Source organism: Corvus moneduloides, chromosome 3 (genome assembly GCF_009650955.1).
Source record: "Corvus moneduloides isolate bCorMon1 chromosome 3, bCorMon1.pri, whole genome shotgun sequence".
Classification (NCBI taxonomy): domain Eukaryota; kingdom Metazoa; phylum Chordata; class Aves; order Passeriformes; family Corvidae; genus Corvus; species Corvus moneduloides.
This window is the reverse complement of record NC_045478.1, coordinates 78,193,646-78,210,896: the sequence shown is the minus strand read 5'-3', so window position 1 is coordinate 78,210,896 and position 17,251 is coordinate 78,193,646. Positions and strand designations below refer to the sequence as shown.

The 17,251-nt window shown below is 39.7% G+C and overlaps 1 protein-coding gene across 1 annotated transcript in view; it reads left to right on the top strand.

The window, feature by feature from the left end:
* DISC1 (DISC1 scaffold protein) overlaps positions 1-17,251 on the top strand; it is a 191,672-nt gene that overhangs the window by 47,635 nt on the left and 126,786 nt on the right. The window contains exons 4-6 of the mRNA XM_032102313.1: positions 8,568-8,718; positions 12,015-12,144; positions 16,423-16,658. Of these exons, the coding sequence (XP_031958204.1) occupies positions 8,568-8,718; positions 12,015-12,144; positions 16,423-16,658 (517 nt within the window). The remainder of the gene's footprint in view (positions 1-8,567; positions 8,719-12,014; positions 12,145-16,422; positions 16,659-17,251) is intronic.

Sequence of the window (17,251 nt, the reverse complement as noted above, 5' to 3'; positions counted from 1 at the left end):
ACATGCCTATCTGTGAACTCTTGTGGTGTTTGAAGGAAATTACAAATGCAGCAAATCTGAAGAGAAAGACTATAGGGGATAGAAACTATGGAATTGTACTTCTCATGCAGTTACAAAGATGAATTACAAAGGTTGTCACATACAGAAAACTACCCACTATTTCACTGACTGTTACGCATGTCAGGCACATTAAAAAAATGTAACTACTTCAGCATTTAGAAAATTATAGTAGTAGTTAGTTTACGCTCTAATGTGAAATACTTATGAAGGTCTTAATATATAAAATGTTGCTATTAAAGATATTACAAAAACTTAACACTTTTCAGAAGTGTCAGATTAAGGGAAATGGAGATTAAGCTGTTTCTAGTATGCTGAAATTATTGCCCCTAATTTTCACCCAGAATGTAGGTCTGATGCACTGTTCTCTTCATTTATTTTGTGGATTGTAAATTTGTTGGAGTAGAGCTTCCCCCCCCCCCCCCCCCCCCCCCCCAGTACTATTGTCTGAGCCGAGTACAATTGGAACCTCCATTGGAGGCTCCTCTGTGAGATGATAGTGGCAAATAATAACTACTTTGCTTTTAGGATAGTCACGTTACAGGAAATTATAGTGTAAGTTTATCCAAATAGTCCTGATGTCCTTAAGCTCAGCCCAGAAATAACAGCTGTGAGGATAGTTCACCCTACATCATTGCCAGGTGAAGAGAAAGTAACATGAGAAAGCAAAATTTTTCTAACATTGGCCAAGTAACTAAAGAGATTAATTGTCCAAGTCAGGACTCGGATATTTTCCTGCTGGGCTCTCAACCCCCATATTTCCCAGAGGTGTGCTGGACAAAGCCCTTCTGGCTTTGTGGCTTCTTGCTAATGTTCCTGCTGATGATTAAAGTAACTGTACATACACTCTCACAAAACCCATGGAGTTCTATGGCTTGTGCCCATAAATCCTTTTAACTATTGTTATTGAGAGCCAGAGAACCAATTACAGATCTGAGTGACAGTCTGTCAGTCACGTTGCTGCTGTGAATGTTCTATGAAGTAGGGGCACTGGTCAAAATTTATGATAAAAGTTTGCCCCAGGCTTTGTTCTAGTGCCTTTCTGGGGAGAAGTTTCATATACAGCCCAGGCTTTCCAATGTTAAGATGTAAGTTGTAGGTGAAAATCTTAGTGCTGTGCTTTGGAGGAAGCATCTGTAAAACTTCTAAGAATGTAGCTTTTTGTTCAAAGCTAAATGAATGCTCTTAAATTCAATACAAATTAGAGGAGAGAAATTAAATGTGCCAATGTGCCAAGCTTCCCTTTGTAATAATAGCTAAAAAGTGTCTGTTCTTGTATATTTTAAAGCTTTCAGACTTCCCAACTCTGCTGCAACACAGTAGTTTAGCACACTGAATTCTGAAATGTTATATATATTAAGGAGGCAGCAATTTCCTGAGTTGTAATTGGTATGAACTGATGGGTGGAAAATGCAGAGCTTGCTGGGAGGCAGAGAGCAGGCTTGAGCTGTCTTCCGTCTTAAAATATCTTGTAGACAGTGTTCTCCATTGCTTCTCGTGAAGGGACTATTTTGAGTACCAGGTTTCCTTCCCTTTCCTCCACCACCCTGATTTTTGTATAGTGGTGCTCATTGTTAGGAAAGGAGAAGGAATTAGAGGATGGACAGCTGATGCTGACTGCAGCAGGGGGAGCTTGTGGCATCAAATGCCACATCAGGTCATTGCTGGGTGTTTCGGTTACTCTGGTGCCTTGAGTCTGTCAGGGAATGTAGGAGACTTATTCTCTTGTACTCTTCTGGTTGCTAGTCTTTTAACTTTAAATAGCACCAGAACTGGGGACAACCATCAGTCGAGCATCTCAGCAGGAATTAGAAGGGTTTGTCATCTGTACTAAGAGTGACAAATAACTGAGGAATACACACAAAACAAGGAATTATGGAGTTATAGCTCCTGTAGATTTTGGCCCTCCTGATTTAGGGTGAATTTTGTGGTAGTAGCTTCTGACTCCAAAGGGTGTTCAGCAGCCAGGAGTTTGGTTTGTTCCACTGTTCCTAAAGATAGTCTTGATAGTTCAGGAGCAGAGCTGGAGTGTGAAATTTCACAAGGTTGCCTTTTATACTGGGATGGAAAAAGTTAAGTGGTGGTTAAGTGGGATAATTACATTTGTGTTTTGCTCTGCCTTTTTATGAGCTGAACATGAATGTTTGGCTGTGGTACACAGAGTGTTACAGCCTTGTCTGGAAAGCTTTAGCCTCTGCTTACTGGCCTTCCCAGGAGCTGCTTTTTCCACTGACTGCTGGATTTAATGGGCCCTGGCCCAAATAAAATTTCAGTTCAAGTTAGGTGCGTGAGCCTTTGAAAGGAATCTCCCACTTGTCCCACCTGTCCCATGTACTATGCTTTGCTTTGCACTGTAGAGCAATCTTGTAGAACAATGGGTTGGTTTTCTTTCAGGTGAGACAAAGTCTGAAGATGTGCTGTAGAGGTACCCAAGAGGCTCAACTATCTGTCCTTTGATCCATGGCATTACACTAAACCTAGTTTGAAGTAGGACCTTCTGAAATGCAGAAGCTGGGGCCTCAATACTGAACTGTTTTGCTCTGCAGATGTTCTCCCTTTAGTCCACACAGTCAGTAGGGTAGGCATAACTCCGCTACTCCTGTTGCTTCTGTGGTGTCTGTCCCCAGCCCCATGATGTCTTGGAGTCAGCCTTGCCCAGGTGTGCAGTTTGACTCTGCAGTGGCTTTATTTTGGTTTTCCATGTGCAGGGCTGAATGGAAGGTAGAAAAGGTTTTGCTCTATACCGATGACCAGACAGCACATGGTGAGGGCTAGCTGTTCAACTATCCAAGAGTAATCTGAAGTTCCATTTTATACATATCAAGTGTGTTTATTTTTGACTGTGTATATGTTAAATGGTTAATTATTTTATCCTTAAATTAAGAGCAGATAGGTATTCCAGGTGCTTGTAATGCCTTCAGGTCCCATCACAGTATATGTCTTTATGTGTCATATTTGGATATTAATTGATCTACATTTTCTCCTGCAAGTTACTTTGCAGGAGGCCAATGCTAGTAACTGGGCTGTAGACACCTTGCTTACTAGTCTGCTCTCTAGATGTGTTTCAGTCACATATTCAAGCTCCACATTAGACTCGTCAAGTTACCAAATGGGGTATGTGTTTAAATAATTCATGATTCAATTTTTATATTCTCTGTTATAGTGTGTTTTAGAGACCAAAAGCATGGATAGCCTGAGAAGAGAGAAGTTTCTGGTGGATAGATGTCCACCAGTTGGTGGTTTTATTTTTTCCCTCACTTAAAGAAGCGAAGAGATCTAAGAGTAGTATCTTGCACAGGAAGTCTTTTAGCTGACAGACATTAGAGATTCAGGAACAGAAAGAGGGGGCACTTTGCACCCTGGTTCTTAATCTCCTCTCTAAAGTCCTGTTACTCTGTGTGGTTTTGGATACAGGCTGCTAGAGTGGTCTTTGGATCTGAACCTGGTTCAGATCTTCATAACTGTGTTTGGTGCTGAGCATACAAGACACTTCAGTCATCTTGGACCCTTAAAGTTTTTAAAAAGGCAAATGGTGGGGAGATTACATGTCTCTGGAAGTATCTAGCAGGCAAGAAAAATTACTTTAGAGCTGCAGTGTGTGATTTATGCTTATAAATCCTATACAAATCCTCTTTTAGGGCCTTCAGATTTTGGGGGAATGCAAGGGCGAAAGGGAAGATGTTGTTTTACTGAACTGTGGAGCAAGATCAAATGACCTTCCCTAGACCTTGAACTAGTTGAAGAAACACTTTTTTAATGTCCAGCAATTTGTAGAATAGTGTGATTGATTATATTCCCACTTATTAGCACAGACATAAATAAACATAAATATATGCAGTACATAGCAAATGAGGTTCTCTCCTTACTGAAATGATTTTCATAAATGTTTTTTAAATAATGGTAAGTAGTTCTGATAAAGTGAACCTTTTCTTCGGAGGAATAAAACCAATGTTTAGAGTACGTAAAAAGTAGAGAGGTAGCCAGATGTTCTCACATGGTCAATTAGAAATTATGGAAATTGCTTCCTTTTCACAAAGCTATCACAAAGCATGATCTTTGGAGACACTACTGTTTTCTGATTGCTGCTTGTTTAATTGAGAACAGCAGTTAGCATCTTCCAGGCCTGTACTCTGGGTTGGCTTTAAAGTGAGTGGGATGTCTTAAGTACACAGGCAGTAGTGGATTGCACAGTAATGGATTGCAATGAAGGGTAATTTAAGAGTTAACTTTTACTGTTTGGTCTGAAGTAGGAGCTTTGTCTAGGGTATCTGTAGGACTCTGCAAGGCAGCAAACTGGCACCAGAATACAGTGAAATAAAAGGCTGATAAAGAAAATTAGGCCTAATTTTAAATGCTTCTGTAAAACAGTATGTATTGATTACATGAAAGTTTGGTCATTTAAGAACTTCATTAAATGGGGGGGGGTTGCTTTTGGCATGTAAGCTGTGCATTAAGTAACTTATTTTGAAATGAAGTATGGGAGAGAGAAAGTATTAAGCCTTTCTTTGTGATGGAGATATCTGAGTGCACGTGGTTTCTCTTGGTGTCCCAGTCTATCAGTGAGTTCTTGGATTCTGTGAATGTCTTTTCTGTGTTGGAATAACATGCTTAAAAGACTAAAATGAAAGTAAAAGAAAGTTGTGTCTGTGAGTCTGATGACTTAGTAATAGCAAAGGCCTTCTGTGTCTGCTTCTTGGCTGAAAAATCCTAGAAAATATGGTGGAAGAGATCACGCAGAATCTCACACAGAATATTCTGAGTTGGAATAAAGGATCACCAAAGTCCACCTCCTGGCCCTGCACAGGACAGCCCAAAGAATCACATGAGGTGCCTGAGAGCATTGTCCAAACACTTCTTGAACTCTCTCAGAATTAGTGCCATGATAGCTTCCTTGGGGAACCCATTTCAGTGCCCAGCCACCCTCTCTGTGAAGAACCTTTTCCTAATATCCGACCTAAACCTTCCCTGACACAGCTTCAGGCCATTCCCTCGGGTCCTGTCACTGGTCACCCCAAAGAAGAGATCAGTGCCTGCCCCTCCTCTTCCCCTCAGGAGGAAGCTGTAACTGCAATGAGGCCTCCCCTCAGTCTCCTCCAGGCTGAACAGACCAAGTGACCTCAGCTGCTCCTCATACGGCTTCCCCTCAAGGGCCTTCACCGTCTTCATTGCCCTCCTTTGGACATTCTCTAACAGTTTAATATCTTTCTTATATTGTTTTGCCCAAAACTGCCCCCAGCACTCGAGGTGAGGCTGCCCCAGTGCAGAGCAGAGTGGGACAATCCCCTCCCTTGCCCAGCTGGTGATGCTGTGGTTGATGCCCCCCAGGACAGGGTTGGCCCCCCTGGCTGCCAGGGCACTGCTGGCTCATGTTCAACTTGCCATCGACCAGGACCCCCGGGCCCGTTTCTACAGCACTGCTTTCCAGCATCTCATACCCCAGTCTGTCCGTACATCCAGGGTTGCCCCATCCCAGGTGCAGAATCTGGCACTGTTCCTTGTTAAAACAAGAGAATACATTCGGTTTTTCTGGCCTCAACCTTAAAACTCTGCCAGAGCTATTCCTGAGAGATGTCTGTCTGACCTGAAAACCAACACTGGTGGAGAGTTCCTGTCTAACCCTGGCAGTTAGATTTAGTGATTCACTATATCTAATGTTTTTTTCTCATATTGTTTGCTGCAACTCAGGTTTGTTACTGAGGACTCAAGTTCTAAGGGAACATTTTATTACTGCTTTCTTTGCAGCCTGCTGGCTTGTAGTAGTACTAGAAGTTACCTCAGTCTTTATCTCTGCTAGTCTGAGGAACCCTGCTTATTGCCTTCTTTCACATCCTGTTGGCTAGACTTCTCATCATTTCCATTACTTGTGCTTGATCCAGATTTCTCTTGAGCTGCAGCACTGAAAGCTGGATTGAGATGAGCCTTATTTGCATGGTTCCCTGCTCAGCTAGCACTGAGGTTCTTGGGTCTCTCCATGCACTGAAGATATCAGCCAGGTTAAATGGCAGAGGTCCCCTTTCCAGGAGAGGATTCTAGAAGCTGAGTGCTGCAGTGTTCAGCTCAGTGGTGCTGGAGTCTCTTAAGACGTGACCTGTAACTGTGATTCTGAAAAGATAAATGGATAAAAAATCATTTAGTGCAGAGAGGTAAGTGGATATGACCAGCCATATTACTTATAAGATGCCTATGGTGGCTGGTGAACATACATTATAAGGGACAGAGAGTTTTCAGTAAGACAAGTCCCTAGTACCACAAGAAGGTTTAGGTTAGGGTGACCAGAAAGGCTTCTCCCAGGATGCTTGTTCTGTTATGTTAGTCTATCCCAGTTTGGCTTCTCCAGTTGGCTGTCAGCCTCTACCCCTTGTCACTCCCCCAGAGCTTCCCCATTGGTCCCCGTTCCCTAGTCCCGCCTTTTCCGTGCCCCTGGATAAAACTGTGAGGTTTGGAATCATGTTTGTCTCTGCTCCCTTAGGCAGTGTAGAAGCAAGGGAATGCATGCAGGTACCCTTCTCGACTCTTTGCTACCGACTGTATCACTGAACCCGCCCGTGCTTCTGTGGGTGCACACGGGACCCCACAGAGTTGAGCAGGGACAGTATTAGATGCCAGTGGAACAAATTATTTAGAAACGTCTGTTAGTAAAAACTAATTGAATACTGTGCAGATTGGAATATATAAAGCAGGATGCAGCCAAGACTTAATGAGAGAGAGAGAAGGAATTGGCATGTGGATCCCCTCATCTGTTTTCCTTCCCAAAATAGCATGTTTTTAGGGCCAGGAGGAGTAGGAGTAGAACGATTAAACAACTGGACACACAAACACAGTTAAGCATAATTATGTCGAAGAACAATGATGACATTGTTACATGGCTGTAGAGGGTTGCCACAACTCCCAGCAAGCCCAGTGGTGAAGGATTGTGAGTAAAAAGAAGTGTTTCCATGTGGTTTGGTGTTCAGTGGTCACTGGTCACAATCCAACCCTTTCAACCCTTACTATTCTGTTTGTAACAGTGGTATTTTTGATGGCTGAGTTTGCAATGCCGAGTGGCATATTAGCATGCAAGTGCTGATGTGTTTTTCTGGTTGGGAATCTCAGCTCAAATTTCAGTTTCAGTGGGGTGATAGGGATAGGGTGAATCAACTTAGCTGTGGCCCCCGAGAAATGCGTCACAGATGTGGTTCACCTCCACTGCTTTGCAGGACATTGGTATGCACGTGGGTATGTGTGGGGTAGGGTGCTCATTTCAGCAAGGGCTTTCTGACATTTTGCAGCCAGATGATAACACCATAGTGAGTTTACCCTGGAACAGTGTGCTGGGACAGGGAAAAGATCTAGTCTTATTAGTAAGGGCTCTGTCTTTATTCTACACCGTTGGCACAGAAGCAGAATGGAGATCAATACTAATGATAGATTATTGTAAAAATGCATCATTTTGCTAAACCAGCAAATGTAAGCAACTTATCTTCTTAAATCCCCTCAGAGGATAAAGAAAGGAAATTAGCAATAAAAAGCACGCACAGATGGATGCTATTCTGATAGTAACGTATTGAAAATGTGGAAAGGATCGCTAATCGCACAAAATTGTAGGCAGTGAGGTCACGAGCAAAGGACTGAACTGTAAAGGTTTTCCATTTGTGGTTTAACTCAAAACTCTCTAATTTGACTAATGTATCGTCAAAGGTGTTCTGCCTTGGACTGGCAGGCTTGTTATCTGTCATGTATATGATTTTGCTGGTATAGTGGCACAATAGAAGATACACGTACTGGACTTAATAATTAGTAGTTGGAATGATATTCCTTTGTTTTCTACACAGGGACAGAAAACAAATAAGTAACTTACATAGAGAAGTGGTTAGTCTAAGAAACATGTAGGGTTATGGTAGAATCAAAGCAATCTCTTGGGGACTACTGTTATTTTTATTTAAAGTTGAAGGTAAATCTTTTTTGTTTTGGATAATAAACTGAGCATGATTCAGGAGAGCCTGGAATGTGATAATTGTTTAATTGCTATAATTGCACGTGCATTTTCTGCTGAAGTATACTGCTATGTTGTGTGTGATTCTTCAGTGCTAATAACAGTACAATTTTTTTATAAAGTCAAAATTTAAATGTGTAACTGCTATCTAAGTTTTAAGACAAGCTGAAGCAGCCAAGAGTAGCACTTCTCCTAGAATTTAATTCTCAGCCATTACTCTAGGAAGAGCATGGGTGATAACTTTGAGCCAATTCTTTGGAGCCCTATGAAATGAAAAAAGTGCTGGGAAGCCTGCAGTTTTGTCCTTGTTGTAGAAAAAAGTGGCTTGGCATCTTGGTTATTTGATGTTTTACGTTCTAGTCTTGTTAATTTGCCCTTGAGCAGAACAGATTGATATATTTTATGAAAAGAGGAAGACGAACCCTCAGAGAGGTAGATTTTACTTTTTGTTGAGAGACTTTGTTTTTCTCCCAGGTAAAACAGGACACTTTTGTCAGTTTTTAACTTTTTTTTTTTTTTTTCTAAATTTAATTTCTAGCTGATAAATTTAGACGGAAACTGGAAGAACTGGAGAAGGAGAAAAATTCTTTAAAATTTCAGCTTCCTTCAAGGCAGCCATCAGTCAGCAGTTTTTTGGATAGGTTCATGACCCAAGTTCAGGCAACATTGTGCTGGGCTGCTGATCATCGGTAAGTTTGTTGATTCATGATTGTGTAAAATGATGCTTCTCTTTTTCTCAAAATGAGGAATATAAATTATGAATAATTTTGATCAAGGGTTTTAATGACCGCCTAACGTATCAGAGCTTGTCTGTGAAAGTCCCACCCTGCCCCCCTTTTTTTATTTCTACAATTCTTTCAGAATTCCCCTGAAAAACATTGATCATGATGAACTGGTGAATTAAATAGAATGTTTCTCATTGATGTTGAGTGGGAATGGGATTGAATCCTTGACACGGCAGCTTGAGCATACAACAGCAACGCAGCTTGAGCAACGCTTCCCTGTGGAGTTAATTCTGATGCTCCCTTTCAGGCAATGAAAGGATATTTAAATAGAAAGTAAAAACCAGATTATTTTTTGATATGAATAGATCTTTGGGAGCTTCCTTTTGTGTACCGCTTCTTATACAGCAGCAATATTGAGCTCAGCACTGTACAAAGCCACAAAAATAAATTCTAAACCTTGTCTTGAAGGGATGGCTTCAAAGATGGGGGGAATGCAAGATGTGTTGGATGGCCCAAGAGGGGTACTTACCTTAGGAAAAAGAAATTGTTTCTGTTTCTTGGTCTGTCTTCATCCGTGCTCCTAGTTACTGTTAGAAGAGAATACTTTTTAGGTATTGAAAGCTATTCTCAAGTGCAACAGCACAAATGAAAGAAGAGAAGCCTTTTGTTTTCTGGCAGCTTGTTCATATAAAGGCTGCAGTGTGCTAGTCAATACATTTGGGTGTAATTTTTGATAGACATGAAAATTAGATAGAATAAGTACAGATAATGATTTTTTTTTGGTGAAATTGGAAAATTTGAAGGTATTTTTAGCCTCTATTTATAGCATCTAGTAATAAGTGAGGTTTAAAACAAACTGCACTCCTTCAGAGCTGTTTTCTTCTACGTTCTGAAGCTCTAAGAGGCTATTTAACTATCCCTTAAAGATTAGGATACGCCATTCTCTATTTCGTCATTAAGATGTGTTTGCTCTATGCATTAATTTGTAATAATGATTTTGGCATTAGAGGTAGTGTTTCTTCTTTATCATAGAAACTGAGTCACTAAAGCATCCCTCAGATACAGCTTGCTTATTTTTATCCTATATAATGTATATATAATACTTTTATATATAAAATAGATGCTATAACATATTTATGAAAGTGTTCCTGTTCTTTGGATGATTAGATCTGTAACTCTTCTCTTTGCACAGGTCGGAGCAGTGCCATTCTTCAGGGTCAGATGGATAGCCTCTTCTCTTTTTTGTCTTGTGCACACTCCTTTCTTTGAGCTTAAGTTTGAATACTGTTGTTGTGACACCCTTTTATTTTGCTTGCTTGATTCTTGTAGCCTTTTACACTGCTTTGTCTGTGGTCTGACTCGTTGATACAGCAAGAGTACCTTTTGTCTTCTGTACAGGAGTTTAAGTTCTTTCTGTTCCAACAGTATTTTTAGATAGTACGGTGGAAAACATAACTGCTTCTCCAAGGAAAACTTGTAGGCTTCAGTTTTTGTTTTCATTTTGAATTGGAACAAAAAAAAATATACCCAAGAAGACTTCTTTTTTACCTGGAAAATTAAAAAGATGATCAGACTAGCATCAGAAGACCAGATCATTGCAATTTTACTGTAGTTAAGTCAATCTCATCTTTTTGCAATATTCTGAAATGAAAAGTGTGTATGGCAGCTTAAGAGATGAAGCTGAAATTCATGCCACAGTTTTATTTTACTTGATTACATTATGAGATGAGTTTCTAAGTGAATGCATTTGATGTTGACACAGGATATTGGGGGCATGTGGTGGGAGCCCAATTTGGTTATGTTTAGCTTAGGAACAACAAATGCTGTGGTTGTGTAATCAGTCGGGTTTGGTGAGATTAGAGAGATCTTGTTTTTCTTCCACCAGCCCCAAATAGACAGTACACATTGAATTTCCAAGAAGGTTCTGAAAATAAATTATGTTTATAATCAAATTTTTTTCTAAATTTCGATCAGCCACTTGGAAGTTTATTACATACTTCTCTAGGAATGATGCAGCTCCACCTTGAAGAAGGTGGCATCAGAGCTGCTGGGAAGTGTGGTTGGCTGGAGCCACAGGCACCTGTAATGATTGTAAGGCACAGTGATGGCCTAGCACATCATAATAGGGATGTCTCTTTGATGCATGCTGTTAATACAGAAATACAGTTACACTTGTCATTATGTCTATCTTGCTTAATGATACCTATGTTAGTGCCGAGGCTTTATTTTGCTTTTTCAGTAAATTCTGCAGCCCACAGAGAAGGGAGTAAAGTGTTTGTCTTTTGATGGTCCTGCAGAATAGATGAAAATCTCTGGTTCAACATGCTTGTTAAACACCTGTGCATGGAGATCATAATTGTGTGATTAATCATGCTTAAACCAGACTTACAATGCATGTTTTGTATGTGGCATGGATGTATTTGCTTTGCAAGACCACAGTGGGAAATTATGCCTCAAAACCACTCTGAGACACAGTATTTTTTAAACAAGATACTGAAATGAATCTGTACTCCTTTTGTGGAGGTGCATGCACTTGTCCCTAGAGATGAACGCAGAAATGCAATTGCCCTAGCAAGCGCACGTGCTCTTATGGGGGAACATGGAAGGCAAAATGGATTTGCATTGTTTGCAGGTGCATTTCGAGAGGCTGATTATGGAATTGATACTTAACATAGTGTGCTGATTACCTTGGAGTCCAGTCATGGAAAGATTTACAACTGAGGGTTGTACAGATGACTGGGAGGAAGCCCACTGACTGTGATTTTGAAAGAACTCGCTGTGCAAGAGAGAAGTAAAATTTGGCATTGTGGAGCAAACACTCCAGATGATCTCTAATGTAGTCTCCAAAAGCTGACAGAAGCTGCAAAAATGGCTTTGGCAAGTTTCTAAACTTCTGTCTAAGAGATTTTTCTCTGTATTGATAGAAACTACATGCCTTAGTTTTGTCTCTTTCAAGGCAGTGATGGATAAATTTCTGAAATATGATAAAGCTGGGGGAAGCCTGAAGCTATACAAGCTTTCCATTTTCTTTCTTCATCGTGTTGTAAAAACAGTGTAAATGTTTGAGATAATAAAGGAAGATATGCCAAGGAAAAAAAATCTCTTGTTCTCTAACTGTATCTGTTTGAAATGTAATCATTCTGGTGGTGGAGTGTTATGACTTTAAAGGTAACATGTAGCATTCTGATCTGTTTAATCCTTGAGACACTGAAACTCATGAAAACCTCTAATTTTTAGCTTTTGTCATGTTTTTTTCAAAGGGTTAGACGTGAAGAAAATGGTCTCTGTCATGAAAAAGAGCATAGACTTTTGAGATCAACTTACCAGGAGAGGATGCAGGTTTCGGCCATGAAACGAAACCAGCTTTTTCAAGAAAAGAAACGGTTACAGGTAACAGAACTGGGAAGTGGTGTATAAGAACCAGTGCTGTGTGGGGAAAGCCTTGTAAGCTGTCACACAGAATTAAATAAATTTATTGTAATAGCGACTTTGCTTCTGTGTAGTAATTAGAGCCTTGGCTGGAGTCCAGTCGATAATCTAAGTGATGATTGGAGATGGCAGCCACAGGAGTTGTGTTAATCTCATTACAGAGATGCAGAGCTGGAAGGTTTGGTGGCTTGTGTGCGTGTTTTAACTTTCCTCATCATCTTTTTAAGCGTGCTCTTTGTTATAATTTGATGTTTTAATACTACACTGATCTTCAGAAGTTTTTATTTTAAGACAAAAATTTTTCATCTGTTTCTGGTTAGAATTTATTATAAATACATGATTAACAGCTTTTATTCCTGAAAAATGGTTGATCCTTTTCATAAGGATGAAGGAATCATCACGAAGCAGCCAGCATTTGCTAACAATAGCTTTATACTGACATGTGATGTCACAATGTGATAGTTTGGCAAGTGGAATGTTTCAAGATGGCATTTGTCCAATTTTAAGTCTGCAAGCCTTTTAAGCAAAATTTAGCTCTTTCTTTTCTCTGTCCTTCAAAAATCTCAATGTCTTGTCTCGTTATGTGTCTTTTAAACCTTGGTTATCACACTCAGCGATGTGGTGCCTTAGAGACCTAGTAGACTTAGTTTTCCTTTTTTTTGTGGTCTTGAAATAATTTTTTGTAATTTTTTTTTTTCCCCTTTGGTGCATCCATTAGTGTAGTAATCTCTGCATGTGTACACACATAAATTTGTATATATTAAAAACTTACAAAGAAATAGAAAAAAACATCTTATGTGGTCATTGCAAAATTGTACTTAGATGAAGAAATGTCTTTTTTATCCTATTCATCACCTTTGTATTCTTCAGGTTTATTTCATCAACATGTAAGAGGAGACAAAGTGTAGTTCAGCATTCAGTGTGCAGAAAACTATTTTAATCTAGACATCCAAGAGCCACGTCAAGATTTTGAACTGAAAACTGCTGTACTTAAGACTCCTCAACAGCTAATTTTTACACTTGCTCAAGCTGAATCTTTGTTCTTCTGTAGTTATAGTAGGGAAAAATTAACCACACCGTTGTGCAGGCATGCTATTTATTAGCATTTTATCAAAATTACCAGGAATTCAAGGTTCTGGGGAAGGCTGATCTGTGGTGATTGGTTGCACCCAGCATCCACTAAAGATTGCTCCTGCCCAAAATCTTGCATGATCAGAAGTAATCTTTTTTTTTTTTTTTTAATTTTCCTCAGCCCCACTCTTCTTTACTTTTTCTTTTGCCTTCTCTTCTGTTGGTTCTGCACTTGTCTTCAGGGATTTGAAAACCTGTGGTCGTATCTATAATTTACGTATTACCGTTTCTACCACAATCTCTACTTCATTGAGACCATCAGTCCATAAGTGAAGCTGGAAGTTTACAGTCAGTACTGATTAGCTGTCGTGTTGGAAATCTCAGTTTAAACTTAAATCTGCAAAGTAAAACTCCAGCTTATGTTTAGTGAGATGAATATCATCTGCTGCTCCATGCCGAGACTTCAAGCCCTTTTTATCTGTCCCTGGAGGCTGACCAAGAGCATGCTAAAGGCTTCTTTGCATTTCTGGGAAAGAATGCAGGAGAATTCCAATTTACTGATTAAAATTTCCATGCTCCCAAGAATGCCTGTGAACTATTCCTGAGCAGAGCAGCTTTCTTTCTGTGAATGCAGATTGTGTACTTCTGGTATCTATTTATGTTGTACATTTCAGTACTAAAAGTGTGATTGTAAAACCAGATTCCCTTCATCTTCCTTTCTGTTCCCATGTATGTTGCTTATTGCAGTGATTGCAATTACTATGTTTTCACAGAATATGGAGGTCTCTGTATTAAGTAGGGCCTATTAAGATTTTGGCAGTATTCCCAAGCCACTAGCACAGAGACAGAATTGTCCTTTGTGCACACTAAAAGCCTAATTTGAGACTGGAAGGAGCAAAACTCATGTTTTTGGTCTGCTGACCTTTCTGTCCTGGACAAATACCTCTGTGGGTTGAAACGTGGGCCACACCATTCTCTTGTTCCCGTATCTAAGACCAAAGGAGGAGGAAAATAATTGGTGAACCTGGTGGTGTGCAGGACTATTATAAGTTGAAATTTTGGAGCTAGTCAACCTTTGAACATGCAAGGACCATTTCTTCTTGTTTTAAGTGATACTTGGGAAGCTGGTTACAGTGCAGCAAACCTGAAAGTACATTTGTTAACAAAATGAGCATTAGTGAGCTAAACTTCATGGAAATTGCATTGAAAACATTATTTTAATGCTAAGGTTATAAAGTGAAGCTGTAAAAAAGCAAAGAAATGCCAAAGTCTGTTATCTGTGCATAGTATGTATGTTTTAGGAGAGCCTGTAATATTGAAGTATGTGGGGTTTTTTCCCCCCCCTAGATTGCTACCTCATACATAGATGAAGTGTCACTTCAGATATTCAGAATACTGGTTTTTTTCTTCCTTACTCAGTATTTGACCCCTTCTACTGTGTACCACTCAAACCTTTTGAATACAAATTTATTAATTAGCGAGTGGGCTCTTTTTGCAGTATTAATCAACATTGCATCTTAGTGATTCAAACCCACTTAATTTTATCTCTGTAACACCATTTTGGGTGTTATTGCCATTTGCTCAGATGGAGAATGGAGAAGTGAATTGCCATAAAAAGCCATATGGTTGTTTCTAACATCAGTTTTGTAATGCCTAGTTATTTACTTACTAAAGATTTAGTTTTGGGTTTCTGGCTTTTTGTTTTTTATTTTTAGTTGGACTGAATGTGATCAGAGCATGGAATTGAGCTTTGATTTCTATTGAGAGCCTATAGATAGCATGTCAGAGACCTCTTGCAGGTTGTATAGAAATGATGAACATACAGTCTTTGGCCATGTGGGAAGATAATAGTTTAAGTGGCTTGCAAAGTTTCACAGAGACAGCAAGAAATGTAGGAATAGAATCAAATTCTCCAGTATGGCGTTCAATTCAACGACAACTTTAACTCAGCTACCCAGATCCCTTCAAGAAGTGCTCCTTCCTTGCAAGCTATATGTTGGGTTTTCAAGGAAAAACCTGTGCAAGGATGATATACAAATTGGTGAAGCTTTTTTTTATTTTTGGGCTTCTCACTGCAAGAAAGACATTGAAGTGCTGGAGCATATCCAGAAAAGGGCAGTGAAGCTTGTGAAGGGTCTGGAGCACAAGTCTGATGAGGAGCAGCTGAGGGAGCTGGGAGTGTTTAGGCTGGAGAAAAGGAGGCTCAGAGGGGACCTTATCACTCTCTACCTGAAAGGAGGATGTAGCCAGGTTGGTCTGTTCTCCCAGGTAACAAGTAACAGGACAAGAAGAAATGGCCTCAAGCTGTACCAGGAGAGACTAAGATTGGACATGAGGAAGAATTTCTTCACTGTAAGGGTGGTCAGGCTTTGGAGCAGGCTGCCCAGGGAGGTGGTAGAGTCACCATCCCCAGAAATGGTCAAGAAATGACTTGACATGGCATTTAGTGCTGTGGTTTATTTGACAAGGTGCTGTTTGGCCAAGGGTTGGACACAATGATTTTGGAGCTCTTTTCCAGCATTAATGGTTCCACAATTCTATGATTCCGAAAATTATATTTTGCTCTTACAAGAAACATCAATATCATGATGCACTCAGTTTGAACTTCTAGAAAAATGAGTGCAACTGAGGTTGAAGTTCTGCCCATTTTAAGTAAAGAGAAGGATTTTGAGCTTTTAGTTAAAATGAACTGTTAATTATCAGAAGGGCTGGTTAGATAGTCATGTCAGATTGGAGCCATTAGACAAACCATTGCAGGGGTATTCTGCAGGATAGATGTTTGATCACTTCAGCTGCCAGCCTGTAGAAAAGATTCTGTTGCCATGGGTGATCTGACATTTGGTTTTTTGGTGGAAGTTTTTAACATGTGAACTTGGTAAATATTTATTTTAAAAGTAAAAGATGGCTGACAGTAGGTGTTGGAAGAGGAACCTGAAGTGTGGTATTGAAATGGAGGTGGTGAGTTTCAGACTATTGGAAGCACTAGAGTTTCTGAGTACAACCCACATGAGAATTTTTGTGTCTCAGCAAGAGGATGTCTCATTTAATGTTTGCTAAATTGGACAAATTTAATACATGCTAATTTTGACACTTGTACTTTTTTGTCTTATGGGCAAATGGATTTCTTTTATAGGGTTCATAGTAAACTTTGGTTTTTGTTCTATGCAGAAAGAAATTGAAGATCTCCGAACAAGACTGGCCATATTAGAAGGAAAAGATCAACAACTAAGAAGAGAAATTGAAGAACAAGATAGGCTTATTCAGTCACAGGACTGTGAACTGGCTGCTTTACTTGGCTGCGTTTCTTTAAGAGAGCTGCAGGAAATAAGCAAGGCTGTGGATGACACTTTAGCATCCTCCTATCGAATTCCATTCAGTTTAGAACTTCCAGGAGCAATAAAGAGGTATTTAAATTTCAATTTAGATGTAGACTCTTGTATCTTCCTGTATGAACTGCTGAATTGGCTGTCAGTTGTTCTCTTCATCGTTGTGCCAGCTAATTATCTGGATTCAGATACTTTGAAACTTTCTAAGAAGTGATGTTGGAGTTCTAATATTGATGTTCGTCCTCAGAATAGTTTGTAGTTATTTGAATGTCTTGCACTTAATGTTCTCTTATGATGAAGACCCACCTACAGATAGCATATGTATCCATCAACTGGTAATTCCTATCATCAGATTACACTATTTCTTGTTAACTGGTGGAATTTTTTCCCCAGTTTGGTAATGGAGTAATTAAAACAAATTTCTCACAGCCTGGAAGTGTGTACTAGGCACCATTCAAATAAGTATTAGAGATGCTTCTTGCTTCCATGAGCTTGTAGTTAGAATAAAGTCCGGTGTGGTGAGGAGTGCTAGACTCAGACAGTGGATGCAAGGCAGTGAGGAAGAGAGTGCAGCATAAATAATTTCGGGACACTCACAGTTAAATGTACAGGATTATGGATCCTTTAAATGGAAAAGTAGCTACTCTTGGCAGTCTTTTGGAAATAACCTC